General features: G+C 38.7%; 1 protein-coding gene across 6 annotated transcripts in view; it reads left to right on the top strand.

The window, feature by feature from the left end:
• LOC125455412 (WD repeat-containing protein 7) overlaps positions 1-20,089 on the top strand; it is a 626,944-nt gene extending 606,855 nt beyond the window's left edge. For all 6 annotated transcript variants that reach the window (XM_059649557.1, XM_048537354.2, XM_048537344.2 and 3 more), the window contains one exon: positions 7,463-20,089. In XM_059649557.1, the coding sequence (XP_059505540.1) occupies positions 7,463-7,666 (204 nt within the window). In that variant the 3' untranslated portion in view covers positions 7,667-20,089. The remainder of the gene's footprint in view (positions 1-7,462) is intronic.
• The last annotated feature ends 625 nt before the right edge of the window (positions 20,090-20,714 follow it).

Raw genomic sequence — 20,714 nt, 5'->3', positions numbered from 1 at the left:
TTGTTTGTTTGCCATTCACCAGAAAGCGATCTCCTCTAGTTGCCAACCTTTCCACCATCAACAATAGTTTCATCCTATTGACTCTGCACAGATTCCTCACAATTTTGAATGCTTTTTTCAAATCTCCTCTGAATCTTCTGTTCCAAAAAGAAAACAGGCTTCTTCTCCAGTCTATCCATATAGCTGTCCCTCATCCTGGAACCAATTTCATAGTCCTTTCAGTGCTTTCACATCCTTCCTAAAATGTAGTACCAGGATTGGGCACTAATTGCTGATTAGGTAATGATACAGTACTCCAGTTAAGGCTGAGCCAGTGTTCCATATATATTACCAGAACATCCTGTAAAAAGTATTTTTAACATAAACTTATTAAAAAGTTTAGCATAAACATTTACAGTGGTAATGTATAAGGAAATATGATCCAAGCTATGGAAGGTGAGACTAGGAATTGTGGGTTGGTTTCTGTGTGACAGGTTAAATGGCTGCCAAGAAAGCTGACAAGAACCTATTGATTTTCACCTTGAACCTTAGCTAGCTCATCATGGAACATGGAAGACAATCATGGGATAGGCAGGTCTTCCACTTCACTTTGTAAAACACTCATTAACTGCTGTTGGAACCCTGAAATTCCAACTTTTAACTCTTTGTGCGCTGGTTTCCTGAGCTTTCTTGAATTTTCCAGCCAAGATGAGGTGAGAGAATATCACTCCATTGTATTTGAGGCCAGACAAGGCAATTAATAAATAAATAGACCTGTCATGTGTTTTGAAGGTGATTACCAGTATCTTACTGGTCATTTCTGCCACTTAGGAGTTTGCTGCCTCTGTTGTGCACTTCCCCATTGTCAACTTAGACAGCACCAGTGCAGCTGTTTATGGAGTTTCATGTCAGACCAGCTCTTAGAATGCAGTGCTCCCGAAACAGGATATACAGGCGGAGGGTATGACTGAGTACCCATCTCTAAGGAGGATCAGATATCACTGATATTTACAGCACCCAGAAGAAAAGGGACCAGGTGGCACACATTGTCCATGTTGGTTAAGGCCAAATCAACCTTTAGTTATTTTGTTTCCAGAGAGTTGCTTGTGATATTTGTCAAGTCCCACAAGCTGCTCCCACTTGTCAGAATGGGTCTCCTTTATGCATTTCACTGCTGATGAAGTCAGTCAGAGAGGATTTGCTCCTCTGGCTGAGGTTCCCACATGCCCAGTGAATCACAGACTGCCTACATGTGGCATTCAGGACACCCTCAGGTCAACCATAGTATTTATCAGTCAATAGGTTAACAGTCCCTTAATGTTCAACGACTGAAAGATAATCTTGCAATCCTGTGTATTTGCATGATATGCTCACCCTGTGCCAGTCTCTCAGAAATGGTTACACCTCAAAGGATAGAGTAATTGGGTGGTTGCACAGTATGGAAATAGACCCTTCGGTCCAACTCATCCATGCCAACCATATTCCCAAACTAAACTAGTTCCAAATGTCTGCATTTGGTCCATATCCCTCCAGACTTTTACAATCACGTACATATCCAAATGTGTTTCAAAGGTTCTAACCGTACTTGCATCCGTCACTTCCTTTCACACACTAACTATTCTGTATATAAATGTTGCTGCCCATGTCCTTTTTACAAATTTCTCTTCTCTCCTTAAAAATATGCCCCCTAGTTTTGAACTCACCCACCTTCAGGAAAAGGCCTTTGCCATTCACCTTATCCATTCCCCTCATTTTATTAACATCAAAGAGGTCACCCCTCAACTTCCTACATTCCCGAGGGGGAAAAAAGTCCCAGCTTACTTTCATAACTCAAACCTTCCATTCCCAGCAGCATCCTAATAAATCTTTTCTGAACCCACCCATGTTCATTAATGTCATTCCTATAATGTAATTTACTATCCTGTACTATAACATAATATAACTTTCAATAGCAATTTCAGTGGGTGGTTCCTTGGAGACAATGGTTACTCTCTAAAGATTTAACGGATGAGTACAGATACGGATAGTACAGATGCCCAGGAAACATACAACAGAAGCTATATAAGCATGTCAGTTGTAATTGAGAATGCAGACAGGATGTTCAGGATGCAATTCAGGTGCCTGGAAAGACCTGGAACTGCTATTCGGTATTCAGCAACAAAGATTTATGTGAGATAGTGGTGCGGCAACTGGCACAAGGTTGTGAAACAACAGGGGCTGAACATGCTGAGGCAGTTCAAACTGTGCGTGAATTATTCCTCTCAGTTCTGGCTGTCTGAGCAGTGGGAGATTATCCATTTTCTTACAGCTGTCTGTAGTAGAGATAGATATGAGCGAATCTTCAGTAATGTTAAAAACAAAACTTCCTAGAAGTGATTTAATATGAATGTGATGGAGAAAAGAAACCTGAGGTGGTATTTTTGCATATGCTAGTATATCATGGCAGAGGGCACAGATTCTGCTCTGTGAAGATGAATTTTGTTTTGATATTAGGAAATACTTCTTTACAAAATAAAATCAATCCATGGCTGGATTAGTTTGTCAGAAAGCATTCTTAAAATTACAACACTGGATCCATCTAAGAAATGACTAGATCCCACAAGTAATAGTTAGCATTCTAGTAGGTTTGGGTAAAGTAGTTATTGATCTCTACCTGTCTTGTGAACTATAGCTTGCCCGGGTAAATTCACCATATAATGTCAATGAGTCATACAAACCACAAAGACCCTGTGATAGATCCACGGTCTGTGCTGAATAGGCAATTTCAATTGGCCTCGGTACTCCTGGCTGATAAATTGAGCTCAGCCTTGATGCCCCCGCTCAGATGAATAATGGTAACCTCTCCGAGATTTAGAAGATCAAGTGAGTTAATTTCTGATACATTCAAATCTCGGAGAAAGCTTCTTTAATAAATCGTTAGCAAAATTAAAATTTGTATTTTTAAATAAAGATTCAGTTCCAAACTTTTCAGTTTTCAACCTTATTGGGATCTCAACTTAGAATTTACACCTTTATCAGCTCCTCCTCAGTCGATCAGAGGATTGCTTGTCATCACCCATTCCCTGTTCATCAACTAGTTGTCTAGACCAACAAATCCACCTCTGACTTTAAATTCCTACAGATAGGAAGCTGAGAAATGTTCTTGGCTTTACAATGCAGACATTTTAAACAAAAAAAACCGTAAAATCTAAATGTATTTTCTTTGAATTATAATATATACAAAGAAAACGATGAGTCACAATTTGAACTGAGAAGATTAATGGTTAGTATAATTTGTCTTTTGGCATGACAGGCCACATTCAGTTTCCTGACCTTCACAAATTATTGTCTGTATTAATTTTTGGATGTGTTTATGAAGTGCAGTATTACTGTACTTTCAGGCAAAGTACGCCATGTACATTTAAATGTTACTTCATATTCCATTCTGTACGGTTACTTATATAAAAAGGTGAGTAGCATTGGTCACCTCCCAAGGATATTTAGTCAGCATAAATTAAAATGATTCTGATGGTTTTTATCTGTAAAAAAAGGACAAAATTTACCTCAAAGCTATAATATTGTTAAAACTCCCCCTTTTTTTAGAAAAAAGGAACCATCATTGTGCAAAGATGGCTTCATTTCATTTAGTCTTACACTAGTACAGTTCAGTGCATATCCATTACATTGACCCTAAGCATGCAAACATTCACTACTGCAGCCCATTTCAATCTGTCACTTCCACCGCTGAACATCTTTATCTTCAACTTCCTTCATCAAAGTCATAACATGCTGTTGGTAATTATCTTGCCATGTGTATAATTTTCAAATTAAATGGTTGTAACAATAAAGTAAATCTAAATAGTCTGGTATTTTTATGAGATAGTAGGAACTGCAGATGCTGGAGAATTTGAGATAACGTTGTGTAGAGCTGGATGAACACAGCAGGCCAGGCAGCATAATAGGAGCAGGAAAGCTGATGTTTCGGGCCCAGACCCTTCTTCAGAAATTTTTTTCCAAAAACATTTAGGGGTTACGATCAATATAAATAATTGTCTCAGACATTATCTTTTAAGTTAGTCGAGCTTTGAAATATAAGTTGCTTGTCCTACCTTCTCAATACAGTTTCCGAAATATGGAATAGGATGTGAATCAGATTTTGTAACTGCATTGACTTTGCAGTAATTAATAATTAGGCATTGGGTGCCATCTGGTTTTGGTACCATCACTATGGGTGAGCTCCATTTACTGCAACTCACTTCGATTATAACATCTTTAAGTATGCTTTCAGTCTCTTTTTGAACCTGTGTCAGTTGTCCATCATGGGCCTCCTGCAGTGCCGCAATGATGCCACCTGAAGGTTGCAGGAACAGCAACTCATATTCCGCTTGGGAACCCTGCAGCCGAATGGTGTCAATGTGGATTTCACCAGCTTCAAAATCTCCCCTTCCCCCACCGCATCCCAAAACCAGCCCAGTTCGTCCCCTCCCCCCACTGCACCACACAACCAGCCCAGCTCTTCCCCTCCACCCACTGCATCCCAAAACCAGTCCAACCTGTCTCTGCCTCCCTAACCTGTTCTTCCTCTCATCCATCCCTTCCTCCCACCCCAAGCCGCACCTCCATCTCCTACCTACTAACCTCATCCCACCTCCTTGACCTGTCTGTCTTCCCTGGACTGACCTATCCCCTCCCTACCTCCCCACCTATACTCTCCTCTCCACCTATCTTCTTTTCTCTCCATCTTCGGTCCGCCTCCCCCTCTCTCCCTATTTATTCCAGAACCCTCACCCCATCCCCCTCTCTGATGAAGGGTCTAGGCCTGAAACGTCAGCTTTTGTGCTCCTGAGATGCTGCTTGGCCTGCTGTGTTCATCCAGCCTCACATTTCATTATCTCAGTTTTAGAGGGTTGCATCTATAAGTGTGTTGTTTAATTGGAACAGCATTTCCTACACCTAATCGTGCATAATCATGGTAGTCCTTTGCAGCTTATTTCTGCATATCTTTCCATATAATTGTAGTAGCTCTTTCAGGTCATTTTGATTTTCATGTAGAAGGTGATTCATTAATTTATCCTAAGTTTTGAGAACATCTCCATTTTACAATGTAATTTGGGATTAAAAATCAAAATTACCTGGATTTGGCTCTTTGTTCTGAGTTGTAACAAGAACGACATTCTCCTTTGGCTTTCTTTCCCTCACAAAATACCTCTTGTGCATATTCATTTGACACACTGAGTTTTCCTTCTATCTGGAATTCTTATCAAATAATGGACCTCACTCAATTCCCTTTAAGCTTAAGGAAAGGCCCACTAAAACTTTCTTTCAAAGTTTCACCTACCACTAGTAGTAATACTAACACTTTATCCTCCTCTAGCAAAACTACGAATTTTTGATTTCATGCCTGCTTTCTGTTTCATCATATGATGTGGTGCTTTAAAATTCTGTCAAGCCAACTCACCCTCCCTATTTAATCTTTTCCTTAAATTTGACACATTGTGCAAATATGTGGGCTCTGAACTATGACATTAATTTCAGTAATCCTCTTACCTCAGGTCCGAAAGTAATTTCAAATAGGCTGAATTTAGTTGGTTCATTCGGTGCGTTCCTAAATGTAAAAATTACAAATGGAATTCTTTTATCCCAATCTTTTGGATATTATTTTTTCTTTTCTTCGAGATGAGGGCATGGCTGGCTAGACAGCATTTGTTGCCCATCCCTAATTGCCCAGAGAGCTATTACGAGTCAACCAGATTGCTATGGGTCTGGAGTCACATGTAGGCCAGACCAGGCAGCTTCCTTCCCTAAAGGACATTAGTGAACCAGATGGGTCTTTCCAACAATTGACAATGGATTCACAGTCATCATTAGATTCTTAATTCCAGATATTTATTGAATTCAAATTACACCATCCACCACAGCAGGATTCGAACCTGAGTCCCAGAATGTTACCTAGGTCTCTGGATTAACAGTCCAGCAATAATAACACTAAGCCATCACCTCCCCCGACTGTATGACTGTAAGCCCTCAACATGGCCTTTAAAATTTGATGCCACCGTTCTAATGCCCATTGCATGTCTAGGTAGTACACAGTTGATTTAAATTGTTTTATTCCTAAGCTATCCATAACTTGCTTGAATAGTTTTGATTTAAAATTTGACCCTTGATCTGGTTGTATTTCTGTAGGTACTGTGTATCTAGTTTAAAAAAAGTGATTCTCATACATTCCTTCTCGCTATGATATTGCACAATGGAGTGGCTTCCAGAAATCGAGTAGACGCCACAATTATAGAGTCATAGAGTTGTACAGCAGGGAACAGACCCTTCCATCCAACTCATCCATGCCATTCAAATATCCTAATTAATCTAGTCCCATTTGCCAGCATTTGGCTCATATCCCTCTAAACCCTTCCTATTCATGTACCCATCCAGATGCCTTTTTAAAGTGGTTAATATACCAGGCTCCACCACTTCCTGTGGCAGTTTGTTTCAGCTACGCACCACCCTCTGTGAAAACGTTGCCCCCAGGTCCCTTCTAAATCTTCTCCCACTTACCTTAAACCTGGGATCTCCTTTACCACTTCAGTAAACCCCAAGGACTTACCTTGTTTTACCATACATTTTCCCAGTGCTTTCCTTAAACCACCAACATGGTCCTCCTTTATTACAGTGAAAACACCTGAAGTGTTTTTACTTGTCTTTCTTCCTCATTGGTTTCTGGTTTAACTTGTGGCTGACTATCTATACTACCTTCAATGATATCTCCTTTTTCTTTACTATCTGAGGATTTCGCTTGATACCTCTGTCTCAACCTCTCTTCATAAAAAAAAAGGACAAAATACACCTCTTAAAGACATAGTACCAACACACAAGTCAAGATAGTGTGTCCTTGAAGGGGAACCTGCAGGCGGTATTGTTACCATTTTCTACTAGATCCTAGAGGTCATGGGCTGGAAAGAACTGTTACCAGGTGCTTGGCTTCTCTGAATGATCTCTACACATGTGGCAGCTGTGAGTATACAAGGGGAGGTGACAGCCTCACGGTATTATCACTGGACTGTTAATCCAGAAACCCAGCTGATGATCAAATTCTGCCATGGCAGACAGTGGAAATTGAATTCAATAAAAATCTGCAATTGAGAGTGAAATGATGACCGTGTATTTATTGTTGATTGTCAGAAAAACCTAGTTCATTTATGTCCTTTAGGGAAGAAAACTGTCATGCTTATCTGGGCTTACCTACATGTGACTCTAAAACCAAGTGGTTGACTTAGTGCCCTCTGATCAATTAGTGATAGGCAATAAATGCTAGCCTAACTGGTGAATGCCCCCCTCCTATGAATGAATTTAAAAAATCACTAGGATGAATTATTGGTCATTATCAGAGACAAAAACTGAACCATCGTAGAAGTTTGCTGTAGAAATAAATGCCTTTGTCTTCCTCTACTCAGTATTCTGCGTAGTTTCCTTTGATTATTTTTGTACTCATTCCTATTCTACCTTACAGATGAACACCTCACTACTGGGCAGTATTGGTATGCTGAACTCTGCGCCCCAGCTCCGATGTATGAAAACGTACCAGGTGCCCCCTGTTCATCCTGCTTCTCCTGGTTCACAGAATGCATTGAAACTAGCACGTCTGATCTGGACCTCCAACCGCAATGTCATCCTTATGGCACATGATGGGAAGGAGCACCGATTTATGGTTTGAAGACACCACCTGAATTACATGAAACGTACTAAAGAAATAAAATTGTGTGTGCTGTTTGCAAAGCTGGTTAATGTTTACATTAAGATATTATTGTGTAGATTTTTTCATAAAAGTTTATCATAATTTGCAATGTCAACGTTCTGTGGGTTTTTGAAAACAAATGAAATAGCTGCCCAACAGTCATAACCGATTGCTTATTCTTTGTACTCACCATTGTTAGCTTCAACTCAGTTTTGTTGTGGTTACAAAGCATTTCTCCTGTCTTGCTATTGATTGAAGTCAAAAAATTGTAATTGCTTGTATGATGCACGTCCCATGCCCTGCACCAAAAACTGGGCTCTTCTGCAGCTGTCCTAAGAAAACAGTGTAAGATAGGAAGGACAAAAGTCATGTTTTGTCACCAACAGCAGTTGGACTGAAGAGGACAGTTTCTAAGAGTCATCAAAATGGTGCAGTGGCTTTCATTTCAAGGGTTTAAACTAAAATAACACAGGGCTAATGGAATAAGAGACCCAATATGAAATGAGTTGGTAAAACGTCAACCCAGCCTCTAGTAATAATGGAAGACGGCATGATGCTGCCCTAACTAGCACTCAAAAAGATCTAATAAAGGCTACTCGGGTAGTGGCAAAGGACTTACAGATGCTGTACAATTCATTTTTCTGAAATTGGAGAAAAAACAGGAAGCAGTAGTCTGCATTTAATAATATTATACCCAATATAAACTGTAGGAGTTTTTGTTAAAGATATTGGGCAACCAATGGAATACTGGTGAATAGTGGATGAGACAATTTGACCTGATCTCATGTCTTTTTCTCAAACAAGTCTCTCCTTTTTCAATTATCTAGTACCTCAATTAAGGAACTTAGTTCATTGATTTTAAAGTTCCTAATTTTTGTCTCAACACTGCCAGACCCTGACAACACTTTAATGAATTTCCCATCCAGTTCACAAGTTTTTATCATCCTGCTGGCAGTGAAAGTTTTCAGGTTTTATTTTTGTATGGTAACATGAGTAACCAGCATAAGGTACAGGATGCAGAAGTAAATCTCTTCTGCCATTGAATTTGAGGCAATTTCCAGTCGTTTGGTGTGTGTATCATATGAAATGTAAAACCCCCAACAGATGCTCTGTTCAATGAACAGTTGAATCCTCTTCAGTTCTACAAAGATCATTATGACCATTTTAACATCAGTTACAGGCAGAAAACATTTACAGTAGCTTTCAAAAACTAAAAACTGGGAACACTTTAGCTTGCTTTCTTGCATTTTTATTTTACATTAAATTAAATTCAGTATGGTGAAACTTTACAGCTGCACACAATTCCCGTCGTATATGCCTAACTCTTGCATATGAGGAACCGATATAAAGGGTAGATTATGCCTTAATGAATTTATTGGTTTGGACAAGTTTGCATGTCACTGATACATTGAATACTTATTGTTGGAAATCCTATTGGATGCCTTGGAAAGGTGTTGCAGAGATCTTTTGTGCAATGCATTTTGTGTGAAGAAGTCATAGCATTCCAGCTTCTTGAAATATTTAGCCTGTTTACCAGTTCAAAAAGAAATCATTAGTAGATTCGTACTCTTGCTAGCAGCACAGTTAATCACCCTTACATATTTTTAAAATCCTGTTAAGGCAAGTATGTCAACAGGATTTTTCCCCCAGTTAAATCTATCTATATTACTGAATCACCTGCACAGGTGCAACAAAATCCTGATTAATGAATATCTGAACATAAGCAATCGGCACATTTAGCTGTTTGGAAGGGGTTCATGCAAGGCTGCTATTGTGTCCTAGTATATAACAGTGACTTTTCTTATATCTGACCTACTTCAAATATACAGTGCTGAGAAGAATGCTTCCGAATGCTGTATTTGCTAATAAAGTATCTAAAATACTTCCAAATTTAGTTCAAATATATAGTTTGTTAAATTTAGGAAAAATTACCGCTAAAGCCAGAATGATAAAAATGCAAAACCTTGTCCTTTGCAGAGGTCATGTGATATTGAAGATGCCTGTGATTTGAACTAGATGTCATAAAGACTACGGTTTGGGCAAAACTGTCACTTGTCTATTCACTTAACAGGAATTTATGACTGAAAGGATTATTAAATAACTGAATACATTGAGTGGATGCATAACTCTTCTGTGCTAATAAAAGCCTTTTATTTGTCACAAATTCATTCGAGGGCAAAAGGCTAAGTTAATTTTTTAATGAAGGAGAAAATTACCTTTATTAGTTCCAGGCAAAATGTTCAGTATTTCTTCCAAGTAACTACCCCCTCTTAAGTTTCTTCTGACAGATGGTTCTTTTTCGTAGCGATTTAATATTTATACTTCATGGCTTTAAATGTGTGTTGAGAAGCTTTTGTCATATTGGGCGTTGTGGGTTTCACTGTTCTACTCATGTACAAAATTAATTTGCAAGTATCTTTGATTACCAGATCCAAAATCGCACCATTTTACAGACCAAAAGGAAGGTTATTCTTTCCTGTCTGCCTTTTATCATATCAATGGTATTTGTTACTTTTTTAAAGAAATTATCTAATTCATTTTTTTAAAATTACAGTGACAACTGCTCCCACCATAATTGCTCAGAACAGCCTATATCCTAAAGATCTTTTGAAAATAAAAAAAATTCTGTCAATCTTCCATTTTTTTTGGTGGCTCTCTTTAATTTATAATTAGTTTATTAGTTCAGTGGTCAGTTGAAATTTTTTTAATTCAACATCTCAAAATCCTTCATAATTTGAAAGGAGCCTCATTTCATTGTTATGATTAAAGTCTCACATCATCTCCTTAATGATTTGCCTTACCCTATGCCTCTGCACCCTAAACAGGATATAATATTCAGAAAGGTAATTTGAAAATTATTAGTGTCGTTTTTAACTTTATGTCTCTTGTTATAAAATTAAACACCCTGTATGCACTTTAGAACCTTTATCAACATATACTCCCACCAATGTGTTTCACAAGTTAACAAAATACAAATGGAAAAGACATGCATTTAAATGAGGTGAGATTTATGGCTCAGGCTGAAGTGGTCAATAGTGTTTACCTGCTTGTTTTGAATCTATTATTTTTGGTTTGAAATCATCTCTATTTTGAGTTAACAGCTTGTTTCTTTCCAAACTTATACTAAGTTTTCAAATATACAGGTACACCAAAAAGCCTTTTATTTACTGCAGGATTATTCACCATCCATTACAAAGTTCTTTAATTCAAATCCTAATAGGAATAACAATAAGCTATCAAGGCCATTTCCTGTTTTGGTGATACTTATTTTTAGGTGTTTGATAGAAAATGGGAATGGTTGTCATATTATTCTAAGTTGAGTAACAATGCAAAATCTCTTTTTCCATCATATCACACCCAGACAGCATGTAAAGTGTTAAATATGTTTATCTTAGTTTAAACAGAAAGTGCTGGAGAAACTCAATAGGTCTGGTAGCATCTGTTCTGAGAGAAACAGAGTTAACAAATAACATTTAATATCCAATAGAGTCCAATAACATTTCTTCAGAGCAGTTCCATTGGTTGACTTTTATGTCCCTGGATTAAGAAGCAGGAATCGGCTACATTTCCCATTTGATTGTTATCTGTAGGCCTTTGCTGAATCAGGTGAAGATATATAATTTGTCTTGGCTAAAATGCCACTATGTAAATAGCTGCTGATGTTAACTCTCCAAGCCATCTTGTACAGAATGACTTCTAAAACAAGGATTACTAATGCCGTGAGAGCAGAACGCAGTAAGATCAGATATCTTCAAGAAAGGAGAATAGAAGAGAGGAGTACAGCAGCACAAGATGGAAAAATATCCCTGAAAGAAAAACAAACAACTTTTGAAGCTCCACACAAGCGGGAGGAATAACACCTCGTTTTCTGCTTGGGGACCCTGCAGCCTTCAATATCGAGTTCAATAATTTTAGGGCCTGAACTCTCCCATGACTAGCCCCCAAGCCCACACACCAAGCCTTGTTATCACGTAGTCTGCCAATATACACAGCCCGTTGTTAGCCGCTAACAGTCCCCATTTACATCCTCCCAGCCAAATCAGTATCCACTCCTTTGTCTATCCAACTCTTCTTCTCTCTCTTTGCGCTCTACCCTCACCTACCATTTATTCCTTAACCCCTCTCCTCACCCTATCTTCTGCATATAAACCAACAGTTTCTAGTAACGATCTGCAGAAGGGTAACCAGACCTGAAACACTAGCTCTTGATTTCTTTTCATAGCTACTGTCAGACATGCTGAGCTTTTCCAGCAATTTCTATTTGAACTTCAGGCTACCACATGTTCAAGTTCCATGGATAAATTGATAGATGTAAACTATTGAGTGCATACTATTTCAGAGTAATCAGGACAATCGTTTTTTTTTTAAGAATATTATATGTTCTTACTTGCTTTGTGTTTTTCAGATACTACAATTTTCTCTGAATGTTGGCAAGCTGCTGCTAAAATAAATGTTCTTAAAATTACAAATGACAAACAACAACTCATTCACATTGCACCTTGAAAGTAATAAAGCTATGGTGCTTGACAGGCTTCACAGATTTTTTTTGAGAAAGTGATGAAGATGATGGATGAGGGTAGGGCAGTGGATGTTATCTACATGGATTTCAGTAAGGCCTTTGAGAAGGTTCCTCATGGCAGGCTGATGCAGAAGGTAAAGCTACACAAGGTCAGAAGTGAGCTTGCAAGATAGATTAAAAAAAACTGTCTCGGTCATAGAAGACAGAGGGTGGCAGTGGAAGAATACATTTCTGAATGGAGGGCTATAAATAGTGGCGTTCCTCAGGAATCAGTGTTGGGACCTTTGCTGTTTGTAATATACATATAAATGATTTGGAGAAGACTGTAACTGGTCTGATTAGTAAGTTTGCCGATGACACAAAGGTTGGTGAAATTGCGGATAGCGATGAGGAGCATTAAAGCATACAGCTGGTTATAGATCAGTTGGTTACTTGGGCAGAGAGATGGCAGATGGAGTTTAATCCAGAAGATGTGAGGTCATGCATTTTGGAAGTTTAATCTAGATGGAAAATATACAATAAATGGCAGAACCCTAAAGAGTACTGATAGACATAGGGATCTGGGTGTACAGGTACACAGGTCTCTGAAAGTGGCAATGCAGATGTAGAAGGTAGTCAACAAGTCAGCCGGGACATTGAGTTTTAAAATTGGCAAGTAATGTTGCAGCTTTATAGAACCTTATTTAGGCCGCATTTGGAATATTGTGTTCAATTCCGGTTGCCACATTACCAGAAGGATATGGTGGCTTTGGAGACTGTATAGAAAGGATTTACCAGGATGTTGCCTGGTATGGAGGGCATTTGCTATGAGGAAAGGTTGGAGAAACTTAGGCTGTTCTGACTGGAACAATGGAGTTTGAGGGGCAACCTGATAGAGGTCTACAAAATTGTGAAGGGCATGGACAAAATGGACAGTCAGAAGCTTTTTCCTAAGTGGAAGATCAGGGGCCATGAGTTCAAGGTGCGAGGGCCAAGGTTTAAAGGTGCTATATGAGGCTGGTTTTTTACACAAAGGGTGGTGGGTGCCTGAGGGAGGCAGTGAAAGCAGATACTATAGTGACGTTTAATGGGCGTCTCGACAAATACATGACTAGGATAGGAATAGAGGGATACGGTCCCTGGAAGGGTAGGGATTTTTGTTGTGATGGGCAGCATGTTGGTGCAGGCTTGGAGGGCCTGTTCCTGTGCTGTAATTTTCTTTGCAGGCACATTAGAAGACAGAGGATGACACCAAGCCCCTTATGCAGATGTCAGTTTAGATGGCCACATTTAGAGTAAAGAGCTGGATTTTAAACAGTGTCTTAAGGAAGGTAAGAGGCAGAAAGGTGTAAGAAGGAAATTTCAGAGCACCGGGTCTAGGCCACTGGAAAGTACTGTCACCAGTGTAGAAGCAAATAAAATTGGGGCCAGAATTGGATGCACACAGATATTTCAGAGAGTTATAGACTTGAGAGGGGTGAGGCCTGGCCCCAGACGCATTGTCAAAATCAGGATGAGAATTTTAAAATCAAGGCAACAATAAGTAGATGTTAGTCGACAAACAGAATTACATGCTTCACAAGACTTTGTGCAAGTTAATACATGAGCTGCAGAGTATTGGATGATCTCAAGTTCTCAGAAAATAAAATGTGGGAGACCAGCCAAGACTGAATTGAAATAGTGCATTCTAGTGTCGAGGTAACAAAGGAGTTTCAGCAGTCAGTGAGCTGACACAATGTTGAAACCTGGTGATGTTACAGAAGTGGTTATTTTGAGATTGAGTACAATATCAAGATTATGACCAGGCTGTTACAGTCCAAGTTTGTGACCAGGAAAAGGGGGACAGTCTATAACTAGGGAGTGGAACAGGAATCAAAACAATGCCATCTGTCTTTACAATATTTAATGTGCAATAAATTTCTTCCATTTGATTCTGGATGTTATCTCATAAATCTATTGCTTATTCAAGAATGGAGCCAGGTCGACAACAGTGGAAAGGTGTTGGAGGATGAATGTGTGATCAACTGGCAAAGGCTCCAGAGTGGTCAAGTAGAATGGGGGGAGGAGGGAGGTAGTTGAATAGTTGGGGCAATGGAATTGATTAACAGAGTACCTTTGGCATAGATGTGTGCAACTAATGACCTGTCTTCCTTAGCAAAAGGTATATGCAGCATTTTGTAGTTACGTTGGTGCTGAGATAAGTTCATGCATTTATGCAATGCTGAAAAGGCCCTTCAGTCCCTCAAGTCTGCACCAACATAACTGCCTTTAAAGGTAAACAAATCCCAGTTTCCTGCACTTGTCCCATATGCTTGAATATTATGATATTTGAAGTATTCATCCAAATATTTTTTAAAGATTGTAAAGTTTGCAGCCTCCACTACCTTCCCAGACAGTGTATTCCAGATTCCCACCACCCACTAAATTAAAAAGTCTTTTTTCCAAATCCCCTCTGAATCTCTTGCCCCTTACCCTAAAACTATGGCTCCTCGTGATTGACCCCTCAACAAAGCTGAACAGTTGTTCCCGATTCACCCTGTTTATATTCTGCATGAACTTATAAACCTCAATTATATTCTCCCTCAATCTTCTTTGCTGGAAGGAAAAAGAACTCCAAGCCTATCTAGTCTTTCCTTTATAGCTCAATTTCTCCATCTCAGGTGACATCATGGTGAACTTCCTCTGTACCCCCTCTCATGCTAACACATCCTTCTTGTAAGGAGGTGACCAGAACTGCACACAGTACTCCAGCTGTGGCCTGACCAACACACTGTATAACTTCAACATTCCCTCTTTTCTCTTGTACTCTATGCCATGACTGATGAAAGCAGATGTCCCATATGTCTTCTTAAGTATTCTATTCACATGCTTTGCTGACTTCAAAGATCTGTGAATAATTACCCCAACATCCCTCGAATCCTCTAAGCGACCCAGTGTCGTGCCATTCATTAAATACTCCCTCATGTTGTTTCTTCTTTCAAAGAGCTTCACCTCACATTTATCAGGGTTAAATATCATCCACCACTGGTCTGTCCATCTGACCCACCCATCTATTTCTTCCTGTAACACAATTCACAATTAACCACTCTACCGATCTTCGTGTCATCTGCAAATATGCTTAACATACCCCCACATTTTCATCTACATCATTCATATGTAACAAACAGAAAGGTTTCCAGTACTGATTCTTGTGGTACAATGCTGGACATTGGCCTCCAGTCACTCAAACAGCCTTCTACCACTACCCTATGTGACCTATTTCTAAGCCAGATTCTGATCCATCTTGCCAAGTTTCCCTCAATTCCATGTGCTTTAACCTTCTCAGTCTCCCATCTGGGATCTTATCAAAAGTTTTGTGAAAATCCATATAAACTACATCAACTGAACTTCCCTCTTTCACATACTTGATCACATTTTCAAAAAATTCTAACGGATTTGTTAGGCATGACCTCTCTCTGTCAAAGCCATGCTGACTATCTCTAATTAATCCTTCCTTTTCCAAGTGGGAATTAACTCAGTCCTTCCAAATTTTCTCCAATTGTTTCCCTACCACTGACAGGAGACTCACTGGTCTGTAATTTCCTTGGTCATCTCTACTGCCCCTCTTAAAAAGTGTAACGACATTACCCGACCTCCAGTCCTCTGGCTCTTTGCCTGTGGTTAAAGAGGAATTAAAAATTTGTGTCACAGCCCCTGCAGTTTTCTGTGTCACCTTCCACAGCAGCCTAGGATGCAATTCATCTGGGCCAGGTAATTTCTGTTTTTAAGCCCAATACAGCCTCCAATACCTCACCATGTCAAACTGCAAATTCCTCACAGTCCCTTTTCCTGAATTCCATATCTATGTTCTCCTTTTCCAGAGTGAAAACCAAACAGAAGTATTCATTCAACACCCTTCCATTATCCTGCAACAGGTTACCCTCTTTCTCTCTAATAGGCCCTACTTTTTCCCTGGTTAACACTTCCCTGAAATGACTGGACTGCAGATGACAAATTGAAACTATGACAGTCCTTTTAACAGTTGATATCTTTTGACAAATGTGGCAGTACTATCCAGACATCTAATTGTCAATAGTTCTTATTGGTAAGCAACACTTGTCTTTGCTGATGAAACTACAGCATTATACCTGTACATACTGAGCATAGGGAGCACTAAATTTTTCTGACTGTTGTCAACCTGTGTCATGGTCTCTAGACTTAGTAAATTATGGTTGTAGTAAATGAGATACACCCTATGGGAAAGCTTGTATTCTCCATGTTAGAAATTATACATGTATGAATTGTATGCATTGTTTGCAGACTCTAGACCATGTTGCTTCCTTCGTGCATGTGAAATACCCTATTGACTTAAAAATAAGTCCGTCAAGTAGGAAAAACATTGAAACCAAAACTGGTACAAATTTATTCTGAGTGTCTTTTTAACCCTAGGTTGTGCAATGTGGTCTACATACGAAGATATTACTTTGCTCTTGAACTAATTTTTTTTTAACCAAAAAACTTGCATTTTTCAACTAACATATCTAATTGAGTCAATTCCAGAAAAAATGATGAGGCAAATCTACTCATATATTGCCTTTTTATGATATTAATACTTGTATTCAGCCAGGTTTTCTTTATGTTTACATTAATGATATTTTAGAAATTTAAAAAATGGCAACTTGAGCCATTAGTTTCATAATGGTCCAGAAATAATGAGGCTAGTTCAAAAGGAGGAGACAACACAGTGTGGAGCTGGAGGAACACAGGCCAGGCAGCATGCCAGAGTCTCCGACTCCAGTATCTGCAGTTCTTGCTATCGCTAAGTAGCTTAAAAGTTGACTGTTTAATAGAGGTAAAGACCACAAAAGGGGACATTGCTTAAAAAGAGTCAAAAATTAATTTTAACTTGCTGTTTAAAAATGTGTTTGTGAGAAGACCTGAAATTCTGTTCTAAAGTTTTTGAGTTTGTTTGTAAACTGATAATTTTAAATTGTGGAAACATTGTGCATTTGGTGTTGCTTTGATATCAGAATAATCGCATTATAGAATGTTCTGTTATCCTCAGCAAAATTGCTGAGGTACAGGGACTGTCTTGGACAATTTGTAGTGAATGAATGTTTCTGTAGTAATTTATATCTGTGTGCAACTGTAGTTCTGTAATTTGCGATCTGGGATCAGTGGATCTGTTTCTTTGTCTCCATTCATCCAGGTGTTAATCAAGTGAGCCATATCCACATACAAAGTTAATTGATGCCCAAACCTGAAAGATCCCAATTAATCTTAATTCAAACTAAGACGAGAAAATTTGATTCTCCTAAAACAAAAGTAGTTGTTTGTGTTTCAAACTGGTGGCTTCTTCAGCTTTTGCTGCTATTCAGTCAATCAGTATCTCCTGATGATGCGGAAATGATGTTTCATCAATTCAGCAGTTAAAATTTAGGGTAATCTGAACTGGATTGACTTCCCCTACCCCACAGTATATTCTGTCATCCATTATTCACCCTTTTCCTGTAAATTTGTGAAGAATCTCCTTCAGTATTGATATGCAGCTTCTCCCACATTACCATTGTGGGTAATCTGATCAGTGTTACTGAACTTGCTTTTATTTGAAAATGTCTTGAGTGGAAAATAATAGGTAGCTTTTCCAAACAATTGAGGCTAGTGCTGTTTTTTTTCTTCAGAGTTATAGCCTGGCTAGTAATGTGCACCATTTCCTTTTAACTGTCCAAAGCTCCAGAATAGTAGGGATTTTTAAATAAAAAGTTTTTATATTCACGGAGGATTCACGTTTTTGATTATAATTATCTCTTAAAATTAACATGATTACAGCAGTCAGTCTGTTTTAGATTTCACAAAAATAAGAGAAAACTCTGTTATCTATTGTGCTCCCCTCAAAGTGCTTTCCTCTTCTTTCTATTCCTTTCCTTTGTCCTTTTTTTAAAACTAATATACAAACCACCTTTTGAAAGCTATCTTGCATTCTACTCCCAAAACTATTGTGCATAGAGTATCCATGTTCTAACAACCCTCTATATTACTGAAAAAAAATTCCCAACTTCTCCCTTCACACTCTTGTGAGGACCTTAAATGTATTCTCTGTATATTGTGACATAAAAATTATGAGGGAAATAAAGAAAGTTATTCAGAATCTGCAGCTAGCAAGTTACACATCCAACAACAGTGACATAACTGGGTTATACGCAGCTAAAAGCTTAGCTTCTCCAAAATATTGATGGTAAGTCAGAATCTATAAACCACATCCAAATTGAATCTAGAAATTGTGTTGGAAAGTTGGTAACAGCAAAGGGAGTAATAGAAGGTTAGACCAGGCTATGTTAGACATACTTACAAAAAGTGGTTAGGTTGCAAAGTTGAAGATGTGGCCAATGAGTTTAACTCCAGGAAATAAGACAGCAAAATTGTTTACTCAAGCATGTGAAAAGGTGCATTCTCACTACTTTGATCATATTTTAATTGGAACTTATTCTTCTCCCACCCATCAATATTGAATTCTGTCCTTGAGACAAGATTGACACAAATTGAATTTTGAGATAACACTCTTTATTTAACCTCTGAGGTAAACATGAAGAAAAGGTTGATTTTTACATTCTCTTGCTTTTCACGCTTGCACACAGAGATACAAATTCTCCCTTTATCTTTGATGTGCACATGCTGCAAAATGTATATGTTGCATTCATATTTATCAAGCATTGTATTTAGATTGGTCATTTGTGGATATGATATAGTATTAACTGTCAGTGACTTTTCTCCTTATCTGGTAGTAAAACCAAGTCACCAATACTTGCAAAACCTATTTAATTCCATTGTCTAATTAAATAACTGTAAATGCTGTTTGTACTGTAAATTTATTTTCTTTGCAGTTTTTCTGAATGTGTCACATTTGGTTTTCATAGTTCGATATCCAAATGTTTAATTAAAAGCAGAATTTCTAGTTCAAGTTACCGATTTTTCTAACATATCAACTGGAATGATTCAGAGAACATTGTTTTGAAATTGAAACTTATGATGGAGGTAGTTAAAGAATAGAACATTTGCCTTTTTTTTAAGAAAGTGCTAAATGATTTTTACTGATAGGGTAATTCCTGTTAACCAACATTTCCAGCTCCCTCAGGCAGCCGAGTGTGTGAATATAGTGTCCACTATGATACTGAGCCATGTAGACTATTTTTCTTTATTCATTCACAGGGTGAGGGCATCGCTGGCTAGGCAGCATTTATTGCCCAACCCTAATTGCCCAGAGAACAGTTCAGAGTCAACCACATCTGAAGTCACACATAGGCCAGACCAGGTAAGGATGACAGTTTCCTTCCCTAATGGACATTACTGAACCAGATGGGTTTTTCTGACAGTTGGCAATGGATTCATGGTCATCATTAGACTCTAAGTCCAGATATTTATTGAATTCAAATTCCACTGTCTGCCCCGGTAGGATTCAAACCTGGGTCCTCAGAACATTATCTAGGTCTGCAGGGTTAACAGTCCAGTGATAATACCACTTGGCCATCACCTCAGAAGATTCCCAGTTAACCTTCAGTTAACGCATGTCCCCCTGGGTGAAGTATGAGCACCAGCAGTAAAGAAAGTACTTGTGTTGAAATGCCCACACATTTCATGATCACAGGACAATCACAGTGGATCACAGCCAATATAGTTATTTATTAGAATTAAAGTAAAATACAGTAGATGCTGGAAATATGAAACAAACACTGAATGATGGAGAAACTCAGCAATAAATTAAACACAGAAGAGACCCATCGTCAGAACTGAAGATAGGTGGGAAAGGGTGGTATTTATGAAGATGATACGGTTTGGGGATGGTGGCAATGAATCGAGTGCATGAAGTCAGAACCCAGACAGAGTTAAAGACCTGAGTTAAAGACCTGAGTTAAAGACCTGAGTTAAAGACCTGAGTTAAAGACCTGAGTTAAAGACCTGAGTTAAAGACCTGATGATAAGCTGAGAGAAATAAATACTAGGTAGGCTGTTAATGATAAGTGTGAATAGTTGAAGGCAGGTTGGCTGTGCAGGGAGAAACCAATGCACTGCAGAACCTAGGGGTCTCGAGGGAGGGTAACTGACGTAGAAGTGGGTGATCATGGTCTTAAATGATTAAGCATAGCACTGAATGCTGAAGGCAGCACATACTGGTCTGACTCATTGTGTATACTCAAGTGTATATCCAGTATGTTCATTTCCAAGTGCTACTTTTCTTTTAAACTATCTTTCCTCCCCAGGCAGAAAGATCCAAACCCCTGCAGAATGACTGAATTGATTCACTGCATGGAAAGCTTGGCATCTAGAGGGTGGGAGCCAGTCACCAAAGGCCAGTTTAGTCGGGGAAGTGGATGATCTCGAAGGAAGGAAATCGTGGTTAATCAGGGGAGAGAGGTTTAGTGGTCATTCCATTCAAGGAAAAGGGAAGACCAGTTAGTGTGTTGTTAATCCCAGAGTCTCATAGGTGAACAGTGTATTTAATACTGAGAATTATGTCCTGAGGAAGTATGATCTGGGAGTAGTAAACCACAGGGT

This window comes from Stegostoma tigrinum, chromosome 1 (assembly GCF_030684315.1).
Source record: "Stegostoma tigrinum isolate sSteTig4 chromosome 1, sSteTig4.hap1, whole genome shotgun sequence".
Lineage (NCBI taxonomy): Eukaryota > Metazoa > Chordata > Chondrichthyes > Orectolobiformes > Stegostomatidae > Stegostoma > Stegostoma tigrinum.
Note: the sequence above shows the minus strand (reverse complement) of the source record. Positions and strands in the feature narration are given on the sequence as shown.